Source organism: Pteropus vampyrus, unplaced genomic scaffold (genome assembly GCF_000151845.1).
Source record: "Pteropus vampyrus isolate Shadow unplaced genomic scaffold, Pvam_2.0 Scaffold193, whole genome shotgun sequence".
In the NCBI taxonomy this organism is placed as follows: domain Eukaryota; kingdom Metazoa; phylum Chordata; class Mammalia; order Chiroptera; family Pteropodidae; genus Pteropus; species Pteropus vampyrus.
Window position 1 is genome coordinate 2485882 of NW_011888974.1, and position 26322 is coordinate 2512203.

Sequence of the window (26322 nt, forward strand, 5' to 3'; positions counted from 1 at the left end):
AGGAAAGAGATGGAAGAAGCTGTGTGTTGGGAAGGAGAGATCCAATCCAAGTGAGATGAGGGAAGCAGAATCCACAGGGTTTGATGGCAGACATGGGTCCTCCCAGAGTTCTGGCCAGGGTGACTGAGGGCTGATCACCTCCCTTGAGATGGAGAATGCAGAGGCTGAGTGCATTTGGGGGTGGGTGGAGATTTTAAGTGTGTAAGAGGCCCAAGGGGAGAGTTCCATTGGGGTGGGGGTGGGGGCTGATATCCTGATACAGGAAGACAGGCCCAGGCCTGAGACAGAGGTCTGGAACTTTGACCCCACGTGGCCCAGATGAGGTTACTCGGGGAACAAGACGAAGAGGTGTGCAGTGAGAGCCTCCTGAGGGACGCACTGGTGTTTAAGAGATTGAATTAGAACTACCATTTATCCAGCACTGCTTTATAGCATGATTCTTTTAAATTTTTAATATTTTGAGATAATTATGGATTCATATACATTTGTATGATCTTTAAATATATACATGTAATGTCTCTAGTCTGCAGGGGAGATTTTTCATTATGAGGATGAGATAGAGAAGCTAAAATGACTCAGTCAAGGTCATACTGGTAAATGATGATGTCAGGATTCAAATCCGGATCTGTCTGGTTTCAAAACCTGTGATTTGTCTGTCTGGTTTTCTCTGCTACTCTGAGCTGCCTGCCCCTCCAGGAGGGAACACTGGAGAGAAGCCAGGAGAGAGAGTGAAGAAGGAAGGAGCAGTGCATGTGCCCCTCGCCTCGGAGTCTGCTTCCATACCCTAGAGGTATGGGGCCCAACATGGTGCTAGGAAGTGCTCCCAGCAGGCCTGGGCCACGCACGCCCACTGCTCTGAGGGGAGCATCACTGGTCTGTTGCTTTTCAAGAGAACACATGCTTGGAGTTTACTCGGGAGGATGCCAGGCCCGGCGTCTCTCGGTCAGATTTGCTCTCCCAAGTCCCCAAACACCAATGGTCTCACCTGAGGATGAATGAGGCTCGGGTGGGGAGTCAGGTGGTCTGAATCAGGAGCTGGCAGTGCTCCCTGAGGAGCACAGCTCCTCTGTCCCAGGTAGGTCCCTAGGCTCCTTCCCAACAGCCCTAGAAACCTGTCTCTTTCCTTTTCATGCTCCTACTATAAACTGGTAGGTTCCTCTCTCCTTGTTACATTGGAGAGGAAAGTGTAATTTCACAGGTCTCCCCTCTTCTCCTACTTCTGAAGCAATTTCAAGACATTTCTCAAGCTTTCAGGCTTTAGAGTCAGTCGTTGGAGTTCAAATCTCAGTTCTAAGGCTGATGAACTATGTGACTTCAAGCTAGTTACTTGATTTCTCTGGGCCCATTTCATCTTACAGAAGCAGTCATGAAAGCTCTCAGGGCTGAGCTGCTGAGCAGATTAAACAATGTAACATATGTGAAGCTTCTGGCACACAGCTGGAGCTGAAGAGAAGTTCTCCAGCATCTCTCTAAAGGGCTGCGCTCAGAGTCTGCCATGTTTTAGAAGAGCCTTCTCTCCAGCTAAGTCTCCACTTCCTACTGGAGGGCTTCGCTAACGCTGCCCAACTTACCCGCAGTCCTATCATTCTGAGTCCTCAGGTAGCCTGGGAGAGGGGGCTGAGGACAAGGTCAAGGCCAAGGAGCAGCCCTAAGCAGTGGCAGAGTGAGAGTGCAAGTCCTGTTCCAGTCCCCGATGAGGAGGGAAACCGGGAGGCCCGTGGCCCGCCAGGCCAGGTTGCCTCTTCCTGGCTGGCAACTTAGAAGGCTCTGAAAGTTGTACTTAGAAGGGCACTGATGAAATGAACACAGCCTGAACTTGTTTTTAAATTAACAGTGGTCATGTTCCCTTCCACAGAGGCGAATGGAGTATGTATTCAGCTGAGTCTAAATACCTGGGTTCTAACCCATGAGCCTGCTCAGTCCACTTCTGATCGCGAGCGTTATTTCGAGGCTTGTCTGTGCAGGTGGCTAGAGCACGTGTGATTGAAAGCTAGTGGGAGTGGGCTCCTTCTGTCTGGGAACACTTGCTGGAAGTGGTGAGTATGTAGTAACAAGAAGGTGGTGTTTGGCTGGACATAACGAGGCTCAAGGGATCCAAGAGCCTGGAGTTGGGCGGCCACAGACCCCACCTCCAGGTACCCACCTTACTCTTCAAACTCATGACTACCCTCCTGCCCAGTCACTGAGGTTGGCAATAATATCCCCAGCACAGGGCGGTGGGGAAGGCTGCATGAGATCATGGAAGTGATTTGTAGACATAAAATGCTGTGCAAATACTTATTAGCAAAGAGAGCAGGGGTGCAGTCTAAAATGGACTGCAGGAGAGGTGGAACGTGGAATATCCACATGCAAGCAACAAAATTACTCTGGGTTCTCAGACTTTATCAGTGTTCCTGTGCTCCCTTCCCAGAGTCATACACATACGGCCACAATCCTCCTTTTGACCATGTGGTCCTTGGTGTCAGTTTCACTTAAGGAATTACTGCATTAAATTGATGGAACATTAGTAAAACCTAATTAACATCCAGATTGAGTTTTTCCATGGGAAGAGAAAGCTGCAGAAAATAAAATACTCTAGTAATTTAAATTCCACAGTATTCAAATAAATACTATAAGACTGAACATTACAAGTTGAATAATTTTAGTTCAGGGAAAAAAAAAACATTAGTGTCAGTCTATTCTTACAAATACTACTGCTAATCATCATTCGAATTTATTTCCCCAAACCTTCACACTTATATAAGGAAACAGAGGTACTGAGAGGTCAACTGATTTGATAAAGGTCAATATCACTGACTTGAGGCAAATCAGGCCTCAGATAAAGGCCTCTAAGTCTAGATCTAGTGCTCTTACCTTCATCTCACAACTGACTCATGATTCCTTGAATGGGGCTGGGAATGTAAGCAGACAGAACACAGCCTTTTTTATCAACAGAGAATGCTTTTGATTTACACACTAGGGGTGTTAACTTTCCATCCATCCATCCATCCATCTACCTACCCACCCTTTACTAAGAGCCTTCTGTGTGCCACATTAAGATACAGATCTTGCTCTACCGTTAAGCTCCATGAAAGCAGTGTCTGCATTAATTACTAACCACATGCCAGGGTCTAGTTAAGGTCTAGCTTGTCACATAGTAGATGTTCAGTAAATAGTGAATGAAAAAATGAATGAGTAAATCCTGTCCTCCAGAAGCTATGGTCTGGGAGGGCAGATTGACATGAAGAGTGGAAGATAACTCAGTGTGACCAGGGTCATAGCCTAGCCATGAACAGAGCAGCGGAGCAGCCAAGGAGTGTGTGGCGCACCCTGCGGAGGTGACCCCCATTCATCTGGCCACGAGATCACTCTGGTGGTTCCATTAGCTTGAGTTTCCTGACAAAGAACCTGTTTCCTAAGCCGTCAAGGAGAAGTGCAATGGGCGAGTCCTGGGGCTCCCTCTCGGCATTGCCACCAGCCCCTCTGTCATGTGTAACCTCCAATTCCTTACCTCTGACCTTCTGGTCTTTAGAGCCTCCAGTCAACTTGGCCAACATATCATTTTACTAACTCATTCTAGAGGTCTTTGAGTTCTCGACTCCATTTTGACTCAGTTCGTTTCAATTCAACAAACATTTCCTAGGCACCGACTGCACCAGGCACTAGGACACCAGAACCCTCCGTGCCCTTCTTTAGGAGCAGGTGGGTCTGCTCTTGAACCCTTAGGAAGCCCGTGCTCAGGGGTACCTGACATGGGTCCTCCAGCAGAGAGGCAAATAAAAGCTAAGGAGGGCCCACCACAAGTGGGCACATGCTGTAAACATCCAAGAACTATAGCGATGGTTACCGAGAGGATGTTAAAAATCATTATCTGCTGAAAATATTAGATTTGCTCTGGATTGTTCATTACATACAATAGCTTAATAGGACTTTTATTGAATAGCTGCAGAGCTCTAGGCCGAAATCAATTTGCCATACACTCGGAATTTTGATGTATGCTGTTGACTTCCACAACACGGAGCAATTTGTAATAGCTTTGGCTCGCTGTTGTTTTCAAAGCTCCTGCTACATCACAAGCATTTATTTCTGACCACAAAATTACATTTATTCAACAGAAAGCAGCTCCGGGTCTTTAAGAGGTTAACTTCTGGAGTGCTTGGCTGCTCTCCAGCCCGTCGGAGGAGCGGCGCTGGCGCGGTGGCACCGGCAGTGGCGGCAGCGCCGGGCGGGCGGCCGTGATTAATAGACTGCTGAGTGCGCCCCTTTCCACATGCACGCGGCTCGCTCCCCTGCTTCCATAGATCATGGGCTTAGCCTCAACATATCTGACTGAAATTGAATTTGGCTTCTCTCTCAACCGTTCATTTCCTATGTTATGCAAGGTTATATCCTTTTCTGCATGAGCAGAACCAAACCAGCTGCAGCTTTGGAGAAGAAAATGTGTTTTCAATTAGGAAGCTGGCCTGAATATTGAACCACAGCCCTACTGCTCCCATAATTGAGCCATCATGGAGTGAGCCTACAGGAAGATACTGTATCACCAGGCCTTCAGAGTTTACTGTAAGATAATTAAGACACACTGTCACCACCACGACCACTACAGCTACCGCCACTATCACCTCACCATCACGTGCATGAAAAGGCCCAAGAATCTGAAGATAGCCAGGTCGAGTGAGAAGGAAGGAAGTCCCTCCCAGGAGAGGGCTCAGGACAGCAGGCTGTGTTGGGGTCTTCGTGAAGCCTCCCTAGTCCTCCAGCCAGAGCTTTTCAGTGTCCTCAGGGTGCCTTTCAGGGACACTGAGTCCTAAATTGCAAACGACTCTGATGCCCCTGGGTGGAAAAACAGTCTTATTTTTCTTGTGGGTCACTAGGAACCTAGTGCAGAGCCTGACACACAGTACTCAATGAGTACTTATTAACGGGGGAGCAGGTGAGAGGGAGAAAGAAATTCAGCTGAGAATACCTTATTAAACACCTTGGGAGGGCGAAAATGATACAAAGCCTAAGAGATGATGCAGACCCTCAAAAGGAAATAGTTAAAAACAGGCTGAAATGGTCAGGAAAAGGAATGAGGGAGGCAGACTTTCAGTTAGGTCTTAAAAAAGACATAATTTTTATAGGTGAGGAAGAACAAAAAGTTATAATAATGGAGGCCGTGACTTTAGGAAAAAGTCAGAGGCAGAAGACCACAAGGCACGTTCAGGGGACAGTAAGCAGACCAGCCTGGTAGAAGCAAAAGCCAAGGACGTGAGGCCTGGAAATACATTTTGAACTAAACCACAGAGCTCCTCACATACCATCTAAAGTACCAGAATAGGCACAGAGTCACAGAACTTGACCTAGAGGAACTGCCCTTGGAAGGAACCTAGCCCAGTGGTTCCACAACCAGCTAGGAATGAGAATCAGGGTGACTCTGTAAAATTAGATTCTTAGGTTCAACCCCAGGCCTGATGAAATCAGAACCTCGGGGGTGGGAGACCAGGGAGCTGAATTTATGAAAACATAGGTGATTCTCATGCTGCCAGTTGGTCCATCTGAGAACCACCTTTAGAAACCATAGATCTGGTCCAATCTTCTCTGCAGCTTTGGAGAAGAATACCATCTTGCCCATGACATTTAATGCAGTAGTTGCTAAGTACAGTCATGATGGGGAAATAAATATGTATACATGCATGTGCACCTGCACACACATACAGTTCCTACCTTCTAGATTTCAGAAGCATAAGGCTAAGTAAACTGTGTTCCAATAACTAAAATACAAAGGTAGAATGCCTTCAGACTCAAAATCAAAAGAGATATAAATGAAGTCCTAACAGAGATAAAAAGGGAAGAGTTTGTTTCTGGTGGGTATTTGGGGAAGGCCTGAAGGGTCTGGCATCTGGGTTGAGACTTGAAGAAGAATGGGTAAGAGCTGACCACATACATCCCTGACAGGTGGTCCTCTGGCTCTAGTTTGAACACCCCCAGTAATAGAAAACTCACTATCTTAGATGGCAGCTCATTTTACTTTTGAACAGCTCTAATTGCTGGAAAAGTCCTCTTCTGTCTGATGACAAAGTATTAGTCCAGTGGCTCACACTGGACTTCAGTTATGGGGCTCCCTGCTATCTTGATCATGCACTCATTTTACAGATGAGCAAAGTCAAGCAGAAACAGGTTCAGGAGCTGCCCAAGGTCACAGGAGAGTGAGTGGCAGTGCCTGGGCAGGTTCCCAGGCTCCCTAATTCCCTGTGAAATGTTCTTTGAAGTAAAGCACTCAGACACCCTGGCTTTATTTAGATATGGCCTTTAGATTCGAACACTTAAATATGTTACAGTGCAGCAGATATGGGCCACAGGACATCCTTGAGACTCTTAGTCACTTTCAACTAATTCATGGAATATTTACTCAACTTAATCCATTTCATCTGTTATTTGATTAAAGTCTGTCGAATGGCCCTGCAAGTATGCAGGGAGCCTTTGCGTCCCACTGCACTCAGACCTCTCCTTTGGACTAGAGCCTTTCAAAGCAGCTTACCACCAGAGCCCACCAGAACCCCACCTGCCCAGCCCCCAGTGGCCCGCTTGCTGGCTTTTGGTCATTCTGAGCACTGTCCCTCTTCAGAGCCTGGACACTTGCCCTGCTCTGTCTTTCACTCTCCCCAGCTCTGTGCTTGGCTGGTTCTTCTCATCACTCAGGTCTTACCTCTAACGTCACTTCCTGGGAAAGGCCTCCCAGGAAAACTGTCTCTGAGGAAGCTGCCCTGCTCCCGCTCTTCTCTACTTTCCCATCTATTTCCCTCATAGCACTTGTCACCACCTGAAATTATTCCTTGTGTTTATTATCTCTTTCCCTTCACTAGAACATAGGCTTCAAGACACCAGGGGCCTTGTCGACTGTATCCACACCTACATCCTTAGCTCCTATTTGGCTCAGTGCTGCCTGGTTGGCTCTCAATTTTACTGAATGAAAAAAATGAATGAATATCAGGCAGAAAAACCCAGCATCAGAGGCAATATGGGGCTTCACATAGATTGACTGCGGCTCTGAATATTGCTGGCATGTTAAGTCTACAGTGCAACTTCAGTACAAAGAGAAGCAGCAAATAATTTTTGGTCCCCCATGTGGGCCACATGGGCAAGTGATACTGGGATGGAGTCACAGTTGGCAGTTAACCTGGGCTCCCACTCCTCCAAGGGGCGAAGATCAGGTCATCGCAAAGGGTGTGCAAAGTTATGGATATTTATGTACATGCGGGACAAGGCACGGAGTGCCAGATCTGACACGAGCGGGGTTAGTTAGAAGAGGAGGGGAGCCTGAAGCTGTGTCTGCCGCGCACTTTACACAAAATGAACATTCATGGTCCTTATTCAAGACCGGGAAGGTTGACCGAGATGATGGAAGGGTGGAAGGCATCCTCCATGCTCCCCTGAAGCAATATCAGAGTGCACCAACTTTAGAAAACATGGCTGGAGTGCCAGACAGCCCCAGTGCTGCCACTGTCACCTGTGTGACTTTGGGTAGTTTACTTACCATCTCTGGGTTTCGTTTCCTTATCTATAAAATAGACTGTTGCTTCCCCCACCCATCCAATGGATGCCTACTGCATACTTTTTAGGGCTGGGTACCAGGTAAACAGAGGAGGCCAACACAGACATAACATAGTAAATCTAGAGAGAGATTTAACAAACATAACAAACTCACAAACATAACGAGAAAAGTACCCTGTACAAAAGAACAAGGTGCTATATGAGAAAAAGTAAGAGGGCCTTGGTATGGACTGACGGTCGAGACCTCTTTGAGGGCATGACATCTGAGGTAAGGCCTAAAGGATGAGCAGGAGAGGGCCAGGCAGGGGGCTAGGAGAACAGGGCGGGACAGAGGGAGGTGGGCTATGGCCAGGACAGGCACCCCAAAGGCCGAGGTAGGGTTCTGTGTCCACCTCAACGGCACTGGGGAGCCTCTGGAAGTTTTTGAGCAAGGAAGTGATGTGATCCCGGCTGATGCATGGAGGAAAGGAAGGGGTGGGGCGGGTAAGGGCTGGAACACAGACCAGTTAGGGAACCGCTGCAATGGCCTCGGTGACACACAGTGGCTTTGGACAAGTGTGCAGATGGTAGGGATGGAAACCGTCAGGCAGATCTGAGTACACTTCAGAAGAAGGATGGAGGAAATGGGGGCCTACGGGAGAGAGGAAGGCGAGCAAGATTTCCAGCTGAGGCAGCTAGGCGGATTGGAGAGCTATCCCTAAGAAGGGAAAGGAGGGAGGAGGAGGAATATCATGGACATTTCAGCAAATGTGAAAATTGGAGAAGAGGAGGTGGTTGTGGGTTACGAGTCATTTCCTATGAAATACCTAAAAGGCGATATCAGACAGGCAGCCTCAGATGAGCATGGCACTCAACAGAGAAGACTGAGTTAGAGAAATCTGAGTTTTCAGCATATAAATACTGAGAGATGATAGAGCAAAGAATGCTGTGATTCACAGGTCTGAAGGAAAAGAAGGAACAGCCCAAGGAAACTAAAAATCAATAGCCTGAGTGGCGAACAGAGAACTCAGAGGGCAAAATATCATGGACTGTCAAGAGAAGAGAATCTATCAGGAGAAGGGTGGTCAGTTGTGCTGAACGTCACTGAGGTGCAAGCACAGAGGACTGAAAGGGTCAAGCTAGAGTGCAGGGGACACCAGACTGTGGTGGGTTGAAGAATAATGGGTACACACACAGGATGGAGATGGCTCTTTGGAGAAGCTTGGCCAAGAGGGCTGGGGGACAAAGAACGGTTGGCACATCTCTCTTCCTCTCTGTCTCAAGATGGAACATACTAGCACTTACAGGAATGCTGATGAGAACCCAATAAATAGCAGAGACTGAAGATACAGGAGAGCAGATAAATGCACGACTACGTCTGCTAGGAAAGCAGAAGGTGGGCTCCAGCACTCATGTGGAGGAACTGGCATTTTAGGGAAGGGGCACTTCCTTTCACAGCAAAAGCCAATGGAGAAGACAGATATAGCTTTCGAGATCTGGTGACAGGAAGGTAGAAGCAGCAGCTACTTTCCAGTTTGGGAAGAGTCGGCGAGCACATGCTTGAAAAGTACCTAGCACAGCACTTGGACTAAGTGTCCCATAAATGCCATTTTGAACATTATTACAACTATGTTATCTACCTCGGCCTTCCCAAGTACATGGCCTCACGGGAAGTATCCATTTGCCTGGAGATTAAAATTTATCACAGATGAAATGCAAAGAGAAGAGAAAAGATAATACTCAGCTTTTGACATGCAAAAACAGGATTATGCAACGATTGCCTTGTAAACAGGATTATTTCTTTTTGAAAGAAACAGTTCATACTTACAAAATAACGAAATGAATACCTGTGACTAGGGACATCACTACGACATTAGAAACCTTTGTATCTATGAGAATCTCTATTCTGAATTTCTTGTTTCACTTTTTCTTATGGTTCTATTACATAATAAAAATTTGTATGTATCCCTACACAATATCAGCTCCGTATAGCATATTTTTGCATTTTGTTCTATTGTATGACTGTACTACTCTTTACTTATTTTTTCTACCACTGATGGAAAATGGGCTGTTTCCACTTGTTTGCTATTTTCAAACATTCCTGAACTTGTTTGCTGGGCCCATGTTTAAGTTAATTTAGAGTATTTACTTAGGAGTGGAACTGCTCTGTCAAGATATATGTGCTTCTTTAGCTTTAGTATCTGATGCTAGACTGGTTTTCAAAAAGGTTCTACCAATTTACACTCTTACTTTGACTTTTGAATCAACCTGCAGGACATGAATAAGTTACATTTAAATTATTTTAATTTGTTTCCCTAATTATGCGGTTGAGCATCTTTTCATATATTTATTGACCATTCAGATTTTCTCTTCTAAGAATGCCATTCATGGCTTTGCCTTTGTTCCTACTGGGATGTTTGTCTTTTGGTTATTAATAGGTAAACTTTTTTTTTTCTGAATATTTGAATATTAACCCTTTGTTCACTGTGTGTGTTGCAACTGTCTCCTCCTGGTTTGTGACTTGTGGCCAAGATTACCCAACATATGATCTGCTCATAGTACGGACCTAGGGGGCATCATTCACATCAAAGGTATTTGAATCTTCATTATGAAAAAAATTCAGACTGGCTGGAATTTTTATTAAGAAAGGTTCCCAATAGATAATGTAAAATTACCTTGAGAAAGGTAGAGCTTTTTACTAGTTCATACAAAGGTAAAACTGATCTAGCAGTACCCGCCCCGGCTTATCTTTTTCATTTTCTCTAGGGTATCTTTCCATGGGAGAAAGGGAGGGGAAATTTATACTTTTAAATTTTAATGTAGTTGAATCTAACAATTTCTTCCTTTATGGTTTCCTGTTTATGAAATCCTATCTAACCCAAAGCCATTGTATTCTATGTTTTCTTCTAAAAGGTTTAAAGTATTGCCTTAAGTCTTTACCTATAATTTGTGTTTTCAAGGTAGGGATCTAATTTCACTTAATTCCATAAGGATAACAAATTGTCAGAGGACCATTTATTGCAAAGTCTGCCTTTTTCTCACTGATTCGTAATGCTATCTTTGGAATGTATTTGGCTTCTACATATGCATGGGTCAGTTTTCCATTGGTGTATTTATCTATCCCTGTGCCAATTACTGTAGCTTTGATAATCTGGTAGGCCAAATCCTCCACCTTGCTCTTATTTAATATTATCTTCACATCATCAATCTCATAAATTCTGGAATCAGCTTTTCAAGTTTCATGAAAAATCCTGTTGGAATTTTGACTGGAACTATAATGACTCACTCTATAATCAATTTAGGGAAAACTGATATCTTTAATAATAGTGGGAATTTCTGTCCCTGAATACCTTCTCTCTCCTCTCCATTATTTAAACCTTTAATTTCCTTCAATATAAATATTATTCTTTTCTCCAGAAAGAGTTTGTAACGCACTGTCATATTTATATCTAGGTATCCTTTACTTTTTGTTATCTACAGTGGCATCCATTCTCAGTTTGCTGTTGATGCAGAGGTATGTAATTACTTTTGTATATTGACTTTGTGTCTAACAACCTTGTTGAATAAATTGAGGCTCACTTGGAAAATGGCAGTTTTATTTCTTCTATTACAATATGCTTTGTTTCTTTTTCTTGTCTTCCATGCTAGCTAAGACTTCTTGTACAATGTTAAATAAAAGTAGCATTAGTAGGCATTCTTGTCTTGTTCCTGATTTTAAAGGGCACGTTTTCAACATCACTGAGTATGGCTGATTGATGGTTTTTGATAAATACCTTTACCCAGGTTAAATAAGTCCCCCCTCTATTCCTAGTTTGCTGGTATTTTTTTCTTTTTTTATCATGAGTGGATACTCAATTTTATCAAATCTTTTCCTATAACTATTAAGATAAGTTTCCTCTTTAATCTGCTAATGATATTAATTTGCATTAATAGAGTTTAAAAATATTAAACCAAACACCATTCTTGAGATACACAGGGCTTGATGGATTCAATTTACTAAAACTTTTAAAAAGACTTCTGCATATCTATTCATAAATTAGACTGACTTCAATATTCCTTTCTAATACTGTTCTTGCCTGGTTTGGGCAGCAAGGTTACACTAGCCTCATAAAATGAGTTACTCTCTCTTTTTTTATTTTCTGAAGGAGTTTGCAAAAGATTAGATCTATTTTGTGAATGATTAACAAAACTCTCTCATAAAAATGTCTAGACCTTGTGGAAATATTTCTATAATAGTTATAGGGCTATTCAGGTTTTCTATTTCTTTTCTAATCAGCTTTGGTATATTATAGTATTCCAGAAATTTGTTCCTGTTGTCTAGGTTTTAAAATTTATTGGCATAAAATTGATTATAATATTCTCCTGTTACCTTTTTAATCTCTGCCACAGTTGCAAATGTATCCCCGTTTTCATTCCTGTTTTTTGTCTGTTTGTTTGTTTTTCTTCATTAGGAAGATAGTTTGTCTACTGTAGTAGTCTTTTTAAAGAACCAACTTTGAGGTTGCTTGTCTCTTGGCTCTTTTTCTTTTTCATTCATATATATACATACATATATATATTATTCATGTTGTTTCCTTCTTATTTTCTTTGAGCTATTTTGTTGTACTTTTATAACTTTTTAAGCTTGATGCTATGTTCATGAATTTTCAGTCTTATTTCCCCTCTAATATAAGAACCTACGTTATTTCTGAAGAGGATTTTCCTCCCTGAGGATACCTGGTTTAAGCAACCAGTTCCCCTAGAAAGCAGCCAACTTCTTTCCTGCTCGACCTTCTATATACCAGGACTCTTCTCAGATCCATGAGAGATCTGAGAGGGAGACAATTTGTAAGACTTAGCATTTTCCTAGCGAGAGTGTATCATGTCACTGAAGGGACTGTTTAAATTATTGGACTAAAATATACCTTAAATTGGGTTGACCATTTAGGTTATTTCCCCTACTAGCTGGCTGGGCTTCTGAAACACACAAACTTAGATAGAGCAATAAATAAATATAATTTCAGTGTGAGTTAAATTTGATGACTTTGCTATAATAATAATGAATAATTGTTATGATTACAGTATTCCAAACTTTTCAATCAAGGACAACGAATAGTTATTTACTAGTTTTTTCTAAAGGTATTTCCTGAGCTTATTTTCTGGGGTCTCTTTTGCCTTATTAACAGCAGCATAACTTTAAGAAAGGACAGAAACAAAATGCTTTAAAAACTGCCTCCAGAGGAACCTCACTGTCCAACCATTTATTCAATAACTACTTTTGAAAGCCCAACTACTTTCTAGTTCCAATTGCTGTGTCAGGTACTGAGAATACAAATAGCCAACAAGAAAGGACACAGAGGTTGCCTTCACACATTTACAGACTCACTGGGAACAGAGACAAAGTCAAAGGCAGCTCTTAGGCACAATGACAAGTGTCACAAGTAGTGTGGGGCGCAATGAGAGCCCACAGTACAGGACACCTAGCCTGTTACTGGGGCTCACGGAAGACCTTTCTTGAGGAAGAAACACCAAGCAGAAGTAAGACAGGTGAAGTAGAAGGAGTGTTTCAGGAAGAGGTCAGTCCACATGAAGGTTTGGAGGCCAGTGAGGACACTTTACGCACAAGGGCCTCACAGAATTCAGAATGGCTGTGTGTCCAGTGATAGGTGGTAAGTGAGTGTGGTGAGAGAAGTCTAGAAAGGTAAGCAGTTACCAAATCATGTGGGTCTCAGAAACCACAGGAAGGAAGGTGTCTGGATTTACCCTGAGAACCACAAGAAACACTCAGGGGCGTAAGCAGTATCCTGGCCAAGTTACTATTTCCCATGACATTGTAACACACTACAAATATGTGTTCTTGCAGTAATGCTAAAGTCCTTGAATATCTTGCTGTCGGAAAACTTTATTTTGTTTTGTTTTTTCTTTGGAGGAATCTCAAATAGGGAAGTAATCTATACGAATTTTGAGGCAAAGAACATGTTTTCACTACACCATACATTTTTCTAAGGGGAACTCAAGCACCTTGGTATGAACTCAAAGAATATATCTGATAAATAAAATCACATTCAGCAAACTCTAATGAAGGGTACAAGAATAAGCCTCTGATTAGAGAAGGCAGCTTTTTAGAAAAATAAGCTGAATGGATCCTGCCCCAGCTCAGTACCAAGACATGCTGCCTTCCGCCTTACTCAGCAGAAAACCAGCCCTGCATGTGTGGTCCCCATGCGCAGTTACCCTCTGCTATGAAAGTTTATTCTTCAGAAACAAGTAGGAAAGTAGGATTTAGTCCCTTCTACTAAAGTCAGCTTACTAGTGAGCACAAATGATTTAAAATAAATATAGTAATTAGCAGGGCTTGGTAAGTATTAATTGATAGCGATATAAAAATATTTACTTTTCAAATAGCCTTTTAAAAAACAGGCAAATAAGAAGCCTAAATGTTTCGCAGGCATTTCAAATTTAATATATCCAGAACCAAACCCATTACCCTATCCAGAATGAGATATTCTATAACTTAGATTCTTAAAAACATACACACACACACACACGCGAAAACTCAATGTAATAAAAAAACAATAACAAAGGTCGGGGGGGTGGAGAGAGCATTCTATATTAAAAGAGAAATATATCCCCCAAATGCAATGTATGAACCTGACTGGACCCCAGTTGGGGGCAAGGCAGTTATAAAAAACAATTTGGGGATAACTGTGGAAATTTGATTTTGGTCCTAATATTAGATATCAGAATTAGCGTCAATTTTCCCAGTTGTGACACTTGGGGTTAGTGTGGAAATGTCGGACAATGTCTTTAATTTTAGGAGAAACACACATATATTTAAGGGTACAGTGCTATGCTATTTGCAACTTACTTTTTAATGTTTAACAAGAGGGCGAGTAGCAAATGTGGCAAAATTTAACAAGTAGTGGGTCTGGGTAAAGGGTACACAGGTGTTTCTTTCTACTTTTATGTAAACTTCAAATTTAAAAAAGAAAGAAAGAAAGAAAGAAAGAAAAACAAGCAAACAACAAAAAAAGCATACTGAGCTATTTCAGCTAGAGAAACACTAAGCCAGTAGGGAACACTAAGCCAGTAGGCCTCACAAAAGCTGCTGAACAGGTAAAAGTAAGAGATCAGATCAAATGTGGGTAGGTGTAAGGTGACAGTTTTACTCATAGATGAGGGTTCGGAGATGTACTTCTGAGGAAAGGACAGGTCACATCCTTCCCAGACCTGGGATACTGATATCCTCTGTGCCTCATGGAGCTGGGTCCGGGGGGGGCTTCCTGAGGCAGGAAATTACAGTCAGAGAGAAGAGCACTGCTACGCTGCTCTAGAGTCTTCAGCCATCGCCAGCAGTTACTGCTGCTTCACCTCCCTGCACTGTTTCCTCACTGTCCTGGAATCTCCTCTCTCGCCTCCCACTGCAGTCTTCCTGACCTTATTTGTTCCTTCACCCTCTGCTGTCACCTGCATGCTGAAGAATTTGCCAAATGGTAGCTCTGACCTCTTATGACCCTGGAGCTCTGGGCCCAGGATTCCAGCCTCCTTAGCATTATGTCCCAGGAGGCACCCCACTCAGCCCACTGCCTCATGTCACTTTTGAATTTGCCATCTCACTTCCCCCATCCTGCACCATTCCCCATTCTGTGAATTGAGTAGTGGTAACAACATAAAATTCCTATGATCCTGCCAATATGGGTTCTTTAGAGGGCTTTAAAGAAGACTTGCTCCCTCTCCTTGGTGATATTACTACTTCCATCATTCTAACAGGAGACGCTAAGAGCCGAGAGTGCATAGCCCACATCAATAACAAAATTTCTGGCTCTCTAAAATCCACCACATGTCTACACAAAGGGCTGAGGAGGAACTGGAGTGTCACTCACCACAACTGCCTGTCCACTTTGTGGATGTTATTCCATTAACAGGCAGCCAGAGTGCACGTTTCGGGTGATTGGCAGCCAGCCCGCCATGTTGCCCAGCCTTTCTCTGGAAGCATCTACTAGAAAACTTTTCTTTATATTGAGCCCAAATGTACTCCTCGAGGCTTCTGCCTGTTGCTCTTTTTTCAAGCCTTGATCAAGTGAAAGTCCTCTTCCCCCCCACCCCACAGCTGCACGTGAAAGCACCGGGTTGCCCCCCACTCCATTCCTTCCTTACTGGAGGCCTCATGCAGCAGCAGCCCTAGACCAGCTCAGGGAACCAGTGAGCTTCAGGAAGTTCATGGGCTGCAGTCTGAACAAGCTCAGTCCACCCAGTGGAAACATCACATTGGGAAACACCATATCTGCACAACATTGGGTCGGTGCAGCTGGGAAGGCTCCATCTGGGTAAGCACTTTCTTTCTGTCAACAGCATTTATTTAATAAGAATAAAAAGAAAGCACGATGAGCTATGAAGGGTGGTTCAAGATACAAAATAAGCAGAAACACTTACCTCCCCTTGGAAGCTCTTCAGCAGTGGCGCTACCTGCTTGCGCAAATCCTGGAGCAAAAGGGATGGATCAGGAAACAGCCATTTGAGAAGGAAAGAGAAGGGAAATACTCGTTAAGGCTTCCTAAAAACAGCTTTGAATATAGTAGTGATTATTATTATACAAAGCAATCCTGGTCCATCTTCATTCATACATCATGTCAACTAGCACCTATAGTTTCAATGAACTTAGTGAAGAATACCACTGGACTTATTACTACTAAATCGTGGTTATATACACTTGATTTTCAATGTGCCATAAACTAAAGTTTTTGCTGATGTCAGTCTGAAATAATTTACTTAAAATAAAATAGACTATTACAATGCAGGTGTGACTTATTTGTACCCGAAATGGATTGGGGCCACCCCTGCATTTTAGCTGTTACTTTTGAGCACTATTCATGGGAGATACACCTGTTTTGAATCCATGTTTGATATAGTCACTGAGAATTTTATCCCAAGCCAGCAATACCTGTTAATTCCTTGGAGAAATCAATATTTTTGTTCCTCCTTTGGATCATTTTCTATATTTTTACACCAAATTCAATTACAAAAAACAATCAAACTCTTCACCAGTCCCTTCTTAAATAAATAAAACTATCTGTGGTAGGCACAATAAAATGCCCCCCACCCCCCATCCCAGACATCCACATCCTGATTCCTGGAACTCGTGACTATATTAGTTTACATGGTAAAAGGGACTTTGCAGATGTGATTAAGTTGGGGATCTTGAGTTGGGAAGATTATCCTGGATTATTCGAGTAGGCCTGGTCCTTGTAAGAGGAAGGCAGGAGGGTGAGGGTCAGAGAGGATGCGAGATGGAAGCAGGAATGAGAATGATGTAGGGGTGGAAGCCAAGGCGTGCGGGCAGTCCTGAGAAGCTGGAAACAGCCAAGAAATGATTCTCCCCTGGAGCTTCTAAAAGGAACAAGCTCTGCCAACACCTTATTGCAGCCCAGTAAAACCTATTCTGGACTCTGATCTCTAGAATGTCAGATGATAAATTTCTGTTGTTTTAAGACACCAAGTCCATGCCGGTTTCTTATAGCAGCAATAGGAAACAAACACTATCTCATTTAGCCCACGGTACTTTTTAGAAAGACAGAGGCTATAATATACACTGAAAGGGAGAATAAGGGAAAAGAGGATGAAGAGAATGAACAATCATGAAAGACAGATCGCTGTTTGATCCCAGGCAGGGTCAGTGGTAAAGCCTACATTTTAATTACAAGGAATAAGCCATGCTTCTTTGTCAGAAACTTGGCAACCACAGGTAATGGGGCGGGCTTTTAAACATGAGTGAGTTCAATGTGTGCTGGGTGGGGACGTGACATGGTTTGGACTCTGCAGAGGGGAGGGTGAAGACAGAAAGAGCCCTTGGGACTATGTGGTGGGCAGGCTGCTCCCATTCCTCCCTTTGGAAAGGACAAACAGGCAGGATGACCACACTGAATTACTGTGGTCAAATTGCAAACACAAGATGATAACATGGAATTTGTTATCTGTTTTCCAAAAAGGCTGACTTTGACAAAGGTGATTCATTAACAAGGTGTGGGTGTTTTTTCCAGTGTTCTCACTAACCACGGAGCATTAGGGTGAACATCTAACTGGGTAAAGAAGAGCTAACACACCCCATGAAGCCGGCACCAACACAGCATCCATGGCATGCAAGCCCAGCTTGCACAGATGTATGGTGAATCTTCCTCTCAAAAGGACACAAATCATATTAATCTAATTTTAAAAAAATAAGATTTGAACAGTTCAAGGATGATAACTTCAATGCAACGCTTGCTTCCCAACTGTCCAGGCCTGGGCTTTGGGGTCAGCCAGTCACTTTTTTGGGGAACTGTGGCCGAGCCCCCACCATACCCACCACAGGTAGTCTAGGAGCCCTGAGGGTGGGCTGTGGATCTGCCTTGCTGCATCTGACAACTGGTAGCACCTGATGGCTCTGGAGATGGGAGCTCTAAGGCTTCCTTCCAACACACCTGGACTGGATATCGCAGAACTGGAAGCGGACAGGCCTCAATGTCATGGGCTATACTTCCTATTTCTTCATACCTTGAGTCTATAAAAGCAGCTGTGATCATAGTCAAGAGTGCTTCCTCTTCCCTCCTGACTAGGGGCTGCTTGAGGGCAGGAAATAGGTGTTAGTCTCCCTACCCCCATCTCCAGCATCCAAGACAGGACGGGACAATATTTTGCTGAGGAAATCGGGGCACAAGAGGCCTCAAAACTTCAGAATGTTGGAGCAGGAAGCTGGTCACATCTCATGCCAGGTCTCATGTTCCTTATTCTGGAGGGGCCAATCCCACCCCACAGTGGCCCACTCCCCACAAGGTGTACTGGGGATGGCTGCAGGTGTGGACCTTGGCTTGGGGCACAAGGTGCCCCCTGTGTCCCGTGAACTAGTCAGCATAAAGACTGACTCAAGCCATCAATAGGAAATTGCTGAGAGAGAAAAATGTGATCTTGAGCTGCATTTATAGGAGCATTAATCTCTGTCTCCTCTGTGCCTAGGATGGGAAACTCAAAAGATATGGAATGGGTACATTAGTGAGTAAATGAAAGAATAAATCTCTCAGTGTGTCAGTAACTGGACAAGTGAAGAGTGTCCGCCTGGATATGAGCCCTCAAGGCTGGCTCCATATTCTAAGCCGGAGCTGTCTAGCAAATGTGAAGTGCCAACCTCCTATATAACTTAAAGTTTTCTCTAGCTATGTTAAAAAAGCAAAAAGAAACAGATGAAATTAATTTTAATTTCTTGTAACAAAATATCCAAAATGTTATCATTTCCTATGTAGTCAATAGAAAAAATTTTCATGAGATAATTTATATTCTTTTTCTTGTATTAAGTCTTTGAAATCAAATGTGTATTTTATGCTTCAGCGCTTCCCACTCTGGCCTGGCTACATGTCAACTAAGCCTGCTGACCCCGCCGTGCTCGGAGACGGACACCATATTTGGCATCTGGGGGCTAAGAGAAGCCTTTATAAGCCAGGGCCCTCCTAGGAGCCCCACTCTCGGATGGTCAGAGGGAGAAGTGAAAGGACAAGAATCAAGAGAGTAGGAGGCAAGCAGAGAGAGCAGAAGGTTAAGAGGAGGCAGTTTCAAGAGGGAAAAGGGGCTTATATCAAATGCTGCCACAGATAGGAGGCTGGAGAAAGCTACCAGACTTAGCAGCCAAGTGGCACTGAGTGCACCTTGAGAGGTACTGTGGGCAGAAACCAATCAGTGAGGGGCTGAGGGTGATGAGCTCTGAGGATGAGATAGCGATAAGTCTAAGGTGAGGAAAGGCAGAGAGGGTTGGGGTATAGCTCATGGCAGAGGGTCTCAGGAAGTTAACAATGCAGTAGTCCCGCCTTATCTGTGAGGAATACATTCCAAGACCCCCAGTGGATGCTTGAAACTGCTATAGTACAGAACTTATACTATGTTTTTTCCTATACATACATACCTTTTCACTTAAAAGGAAGTACTTATGGCTTCTCTTTGGTATATCTGAATTGCCAGTATCATTACCTTGTACTTTGGGGCCATTATTAAGTAAAATAAAGGTTATCTGAACACAGGCACTGCAATACTGAGACAATCAATCTGATAACCATGACAGTTACTCCGTGACTAACAGGCAGGGGTGTACAACACACAGCATGGAGACACTGGACAAAGGGATGATTCACGTCCTGGGTAGGATGAAGTAGGAAGGTGCAAGATTTCACCATGCTACTCAGAAAAGCACATAATTTAAAACTTATTAATTGTTTATTTTTGGAATTTTCCATTTAATATTTTTGGACTGAGGCTGACCACGGATAACTGAAATCTCAGAGAGCAAAACCACAGATTAGCCTGGCATCGGGGGCGGGGCGGAGCTACTGTAGTTTTCATTTAGTGTCTGCCATGTGCTTAGTGTTGCAACAGCGACTTCAGATATACTAGACTCATTTACTTTTCACAACAGCCAACATAAGAAACTGATACCTACATTTTACAGATAAGGGTACCGAAGGCTCAGAAAGGGAAGGATATTTATCAAAGGTCACACAGCTGGAAGAGTTAGGATGTAAACTTAGATTTCCAAGGCCTGTGCCACAGCGAGATTTTGTAAAGGAATCGATCACCTTGGCTAGGTGTAGGTGCAAGGATGACATATAGGGGCAACCTGGACAGCAACATAGTGAAGGGGGGTGGGGGACACACACGTATCACTCGAAAGGCTTACAATGGGCCCAAACTCAGAGGGGAAATGGCGAAGTTGGATGAGGTCACAGAATGTGAAAGGTGACGGGACCGAGGCATTCAAGACCACTGTGGAGAAGAGGAGAGCGAGCATGAGTGGGGGTGTTTGGGTGCAGGACCAAGACCCAGGCCTCTTATCCTACTAGACTCATCCCTGATCTACCCCAACCCTGACAACTGGCACAGGGCCAGCCTTCCAAAAACACCAGCTTTAGACGTATAGGAGATGACGAAAATACTTCTACGTATGATTACAGCACTCCAGGAAGACAGAAAAGCCATACCCCACATGACAATCATAAATAAACTCACTTCTGCTGTCCCTGCTATAACCAACCCACCATATTTTTAAAATCATTTATTTGGGCATATTCACATCTCATGACTAACCTGCTAAAATAACCTTTTAGATATTAAAGCTGACTCTGAGTGAGCACTCACACATATATACATGTCCTTGAAAACAGCTGAAGAGGAAAAAAAGCACTCTTCACACCCCTTCACACACATACAAACTGATATGTAAGAACTTCCAAGTTATCAGCTAAAAAATTACCTATTTCAATTCTATTTTTGGCAGTTTGAGAAATTTCTTCTCCAATTCTGCTACCTGCAAATATTACCCAGTTTAGTACTAAACTAAGAAGACAGAACAAAGGATGCTCACTTCTAACCCCTGCGCCACTCCATCGACAGTTAGTGAGGACACAACTTGATTCACTGTCCTTTCAGTGCCCTTTGCTGTCTGGATAGCACCACAAGCAGCAGATGCTGCCTCCCTGTTACTGTGTATCTCCCAACAGGTTTCTCTACCATCCCAAACTGAAGAAAGTACGGTTTAACCAATCAAAATCATGTTGGCGCGAATGATAAGTACAGAATTAACACAAAGTTAAAAAAAATTAATAACTCAAGGTTACACATTCAATTCAGTGACACTGTTTTCAGCGCTATTTTAAATTTCCTTCCATTCCGTACCATTTATTAAACAAAAGCAACAAACATATTTAACACATAAAAAGTGATGTCCTTGAGATTATTAATATTGGCGGTCTATTGGCAAAGCCAGAATAGTACATTTTAACCTCCTCCCCTCCTTGAGTACACTGCAAATTATAAGCAATGTTTATAGAAAGATGCTTCTATGTGAAAGGATTTTCATTATCTTCCAAACCACTGATTCACAACTCACTTTTTAGATCAGAAAACTGAACAGCAAAATGCTACTGAGGAATTTTCTACGTAAAGATGATTACAGGAGAAAACCATTCTGATTTAAAAGCAAAACAGAAAAATATAAAATTGCCACACAGCATTGTGTTGTACCTGTGAGATGTAGGCAGGAGACATTCTAAAACATACAATCCCTGGACTGACACTGTGGGAATCTTTGGCTTTCGGCCCATTTTAGGTGCTTGGGTGGGCTCTGGAAGGTTCTGTTCCCACCTGGGGCCTGGTACTCCCAACACCCCATGACATCTCTCCCCCACCACACTTGCATGGAATGCCAAGGCCAGGCGTACAGAAACTTGTACCATGGATTCAGAGCTGGGAGCCACTGAGGTCTACCTCTGTGTCCAGGGAAAAGTGATGCTCAGGACATGGCTGTTTAGGACAAGCAGATGCAGAAGAAAATAGGCAAAGCATTATACATAAACAAAAAAAGGCTATGAATTACAAATGCATCTTCAGTGTCATAAAATGATCTCTATTTTTGAAATATTTTGTAATCCAGATTTTTCAGGATGTTTTACTGAATTTACAATGCCCTTTCACTTTTGCTCCACAGTAGCTCACGTGCACTTCTGCAGAACAACTGCCTGTAGTTAAGAACTGCAGCTGTCTGGCTGTGGCTCTCAGAGGCGCCTCACCTTCCGTGGCAACAGCCCCGCAGGGGGGCCCTGTCTTTTTCGGGACAACATGGTCTTCCCAAGAGCACAAGGGGCAGGGTTGGGGCAGTGGAGGGGCCGGACTAAGCCACCTCTGAAAGGCTCAACTCACAGGGCTGCCACCACCTCTGCCTCTGGAGTGGGTGCAGTAACTCTCTGGGACCAGGCCCTATGGCTTCAGCAGCAGTGGCTTTACACCTTCAGCTTCTGTTTCAGAACTGCCTCAGCTCTTCCCTCTCCCCTGGTCTTAGTTCTTCATTGTCTTTATTCTGTTCTGTCTGGGTGGTGAAAGGGTGGGGATTGGATTTAACCCTTGATAGGGACCAGGCAAAAACAAAAGATTAGCTTAAAATGAAAACCCTAGGAAATGTTTATGCATGAGGAGGTTACTTTACATACACACCCAGGGCTAAAAAAATTCTCCAAGTGGACTTACTAACCCCTGGTTTTCCCTTGTTATTCAGGCCTCAAAACAAGAAAATTCTAACTTTGAAAATGTTTTAGGTATATAGTCAAAGAAAACCATTATGTAACAGAGCATATTTCATTAAATTTGACATCGTTAAATATAACGTGTCATTATCTTATGCTACGCTAGGGAAAAAATGCTGCTTATGAAGCTGTGATGTCACTGATTTTAATACTCTGATACTGAAGATGGTAAAATGTATAAAACTATGTGTTATAATCGATTAAATATGAAATACCACAAAATGAACTAAAGTTAAAACAACAGGCCCCAAGTTGTTTTTATTTTTAAACTATAGCCACCTATATTTCAGCAATTGCAGCTCTGATTTTTTAAAGGGTCTTCTCTTTTAGATATGTACTAAAATATTTATGGATGAAATATGATTTTTGCTTCAAAATAATTTAATGCGGAGGGGTAATGGGTAAGAATGAGGACAAAACAAGTGTGCTGACAGGTTGATGATTGTTACAGATGGATGATAGGACACAGGGGTTCATTGTATTTCTCACCCTATCTTGTGTGTGTTTGAAATATAAAATGTTCTGAAAACACTATATTTCACTCTGAGACACACAAAGCCTACAACTGACCGATCGTATAGAACAGGCCAAGAAAGAATTATGAGATTGGGGTGAGAAGCTACTTCTCTTAAATTACAACCTACCAACTAGTTAATGGTCACCTTCATCAAGTTAACCTGGAAATCTAAGGGTCATCTGGTCCAATCTCCTGCCCAAGGCAGGAGATCTCACTGTGGTGGCCTGGCCACAAGGCTTGCCCTCCCGAGGCCTGACACAGAGGGAAAGTCATAGTGTTGGAAGATGCCTAATCTTAGATCAGAGTTTTCAAATACTGTGCTACCAGCACTACTGCCAAATGCTGATATTTGGAGAAAAGCTATCCTGAGATGGGTGCAAATAATGTTATTACCAATAACTATTCACTGGTGAATAATCCAGTTTTAAAGGAAATGAGAGTAGATTCAGGGGGATTCCACTCTCACTCTGCTTTATTTATGATGCGTTTTCTTGAGTGGGAGATTAAAAAAGCAGTGACCTAGGTCCGCCCATGGGAACATGAATGGCTGAACCCTCCTCTCCTAGACCCAGGACTGTCCACTGACGATGCCTGGTGAGTGGAGCTCAGCTACCCCTTCGGCATTTGAGAACCCCATTCTTCTACCTCCATGCACCTTCCTCTCCACCCATGCCTTCTCTCTGGACCAAACATCACTCTACCCATTCCTGTGTCTTCCAGGGAAAGCCCTCCTGCCTGGGGTCCTTGCTCCTTGGGCTGCTCCAGGTCTCATACCCTTCTTCCGTTCTAGATACGAGATGTCTTTTAGTTGTTTTGAGTCCCTGTCAGTGTCTACTGCCATCTACTCCCAAGATTTGTACTGTGCAAAGAGCCACCGGAAAGCCCTCAGTCGTATTGGAACAAAGTTCTACAGAATGGGATTCTCATAAAGGCCACTGAAAATATATATTAGCGCTACCCAGCTATCTGAGCTGCCCCAAATAAAAGATTCTAAAGGTTTTTAAAAATACAAAATAACAAACACTCAGATTCCAGATTATACAAATGCTAGGTGTGGGTAATCTGAATGAAATAATTTCTTTTTAAAGAAATTTCTATATAGAATATTTTCTTAAAGGAAAATGCAAACAAGTTTAAGAAACGGAGTCCACCACTTATAAATATATTAAAACATAATACATATAACATTAAAGTACTGCAGTTTAACAAAACAATAACTTTTCTAAAAATGATAGCAAATTAGTGATTTTTTTTTTTTCAACCAAGATATTTAATCAAACTCACAGGAGAAAATGACCTCTTTTCTACAACTTAAAGCCAAAATACTGAAGACAAATTGTACAGAAGCACCTAGCTACTGATTCCTTATTCTGATGTCTTCAGGATTCTAAAATACCCTGATGATGGTTGAATTATCCTTATTAATAAAGAAAAACCTACACAGTGCACTGTATCTATGGCTAGTCTTATTTGACTATATGTAATACAACAATTTACTTTCTTATTGATAAGCCATCTCTTCTAAAAATAAATCTATGCCTATTTGACACGGATTTTTATAAGGTTCTGATGGCACCAATGTGATAATCACAATTACCTGTAAAAGAAAGATTGTTCTTGGTTCTTATTTCCCTAGACATCATTTAAGATAGCTAGAATTCTCCCTTATCGTGTACACAAGAGCAAAGACCAGGTATGAAGTTTTAAAAAAATAAGATGAGGTATATTATATGAAGCACAGGTTGTAGAGCTCAACTTAAAATGCAATTCAGTGAAAACTGAGGTTTCTCTTTGTCTCAGGGTACTGAAACCTTCGCTTCCCATCTCATCATCTGAAGATGAAGCATGCAGCTATCAATGAAGCACCACATTTTTGGTTACTTTTATAGACGAACACATACTCCTTCCAATCTTTGTGATAGAAAAAGGTAATTTTAAATGGCATTTAAACTGAAGTGTTAAATAAAAAATATCTTTCTATACAACAGCAGACAGTATGTCCTGGCAATTTCTCAAAAGATTTTAGTTCACAGATTTGAGAAAATTCCATTAGCTTTAATTATTTATCAGCAGTCAATTTAGATTACTGTTCTTGACCTATTTTTACAGTGCATGGGCCACCCAGCAATGAAATAAATGAGTAGTCCTTTTCTACAATGGTTGATTTTCTGAAATAATAGAAATCTAGTTTAAGGAAGGAATGAAACCCCAAACATATAATTACCACAATATATAACCTGCCATGCTGCCTTTGTAGCTGGATAAAATGCACATCTTTGTGAGTTTTTTGGTTATTAAATAAGATTATCTTGAAAGGGATAAACTCACTCATGCTATAATTTCTTCCCATTTAAATTTCTTTGCTCCATTTAAAACATGTTCTGCATCTTGGCAGAAAGTCTCTAATACTGATGGATGTGCCTTTAGCACTGTATCTAATAAAACTGTGTAATGGGAAGGCCTGGCTTTGTGGAGCTGGAGGGTGGGCAGGAGCAAAGGGGAGCACGTGCAGGGCTCAAGCAGAAGGTCCTGGTGGTGAGTGGAGAGGGCCAGCCTCAGGGCACCCGAAGGCAGAGGGGAGAACTGCTGGGTTCTCGCAAGAGTGAGTGGTAGTATTCTTTAGAAAGACTTTTGATGATTAAAAGTGGCAGTTTTATCAGATTGGTAATGCCTGAAATTGAACCTAAGGTGATGAAAGCTAAGGATGGTGCCCAGGACAGAGGCCCCTGTTTGAAGGAAGACCTGATAACACATGGCAGTCGCTTAGTGGTATGGGAGAGCCCAAATGCCACTAAACCAGCGGTTCTCAGAGTAAGGTCTGGTGACTCCTGGTTCCCTCAGACTCATCCAGGGGTCCACAAGGTCAAAACTGGATTCATCTGTCTTTTCCGTTCTCATTCCCTGATAGACGTATAGTGGAGTTTTCCAGATGCTATGTGACATGTGATAACGTCATTACTCTGATGTAACAGCACATGTGCCTGTGTAGTCTTTCATCTTTAAAAGGTCTGTTTTAATCTCTAACACAGCCACTATTGACAGACACACACAGACACAAAAGCCTTCTGGAGTCTTCAATTTTAAGAGACCAAAATGTTAGAGAAATGGCAGCTCTAAGGTGTCTGGTCTTGGAGCACAGAATCGCATCCAACTGTTGCCAGGACACCACAGCTGTCCTCCCCCAGCACCTCATGGCGTCTGTGGGCCTGAGGGCTAGGAAGCATGGGCTCTCACAGCCTGTGCTCG

The 26322-nt window shown here is 42.9% G+C and overlaps 1 protein-coding gene across 1 annotated transcript in view; it reads right to left on the reverse strand.

Moving 5' to 3' along the window:
• The window catches only part of CUX1 (cut like homeobox 1), a 286591-nt gene that overhangs the window by 172755 nt on the left and 87514 nt on the right, over positions 1 to 26322 (reverse strand). The window contains exon 4 of the mRNA XM_023537497.1: positions 15901 to 15948. Within this exon, the coding sequence (XP_023393265.1) occupies positions 15901 to 15948 (48 nt within the window). The remainder of the gene's footprint in view (positions 1 to 15900; positions 15949 to 26322) is intronic.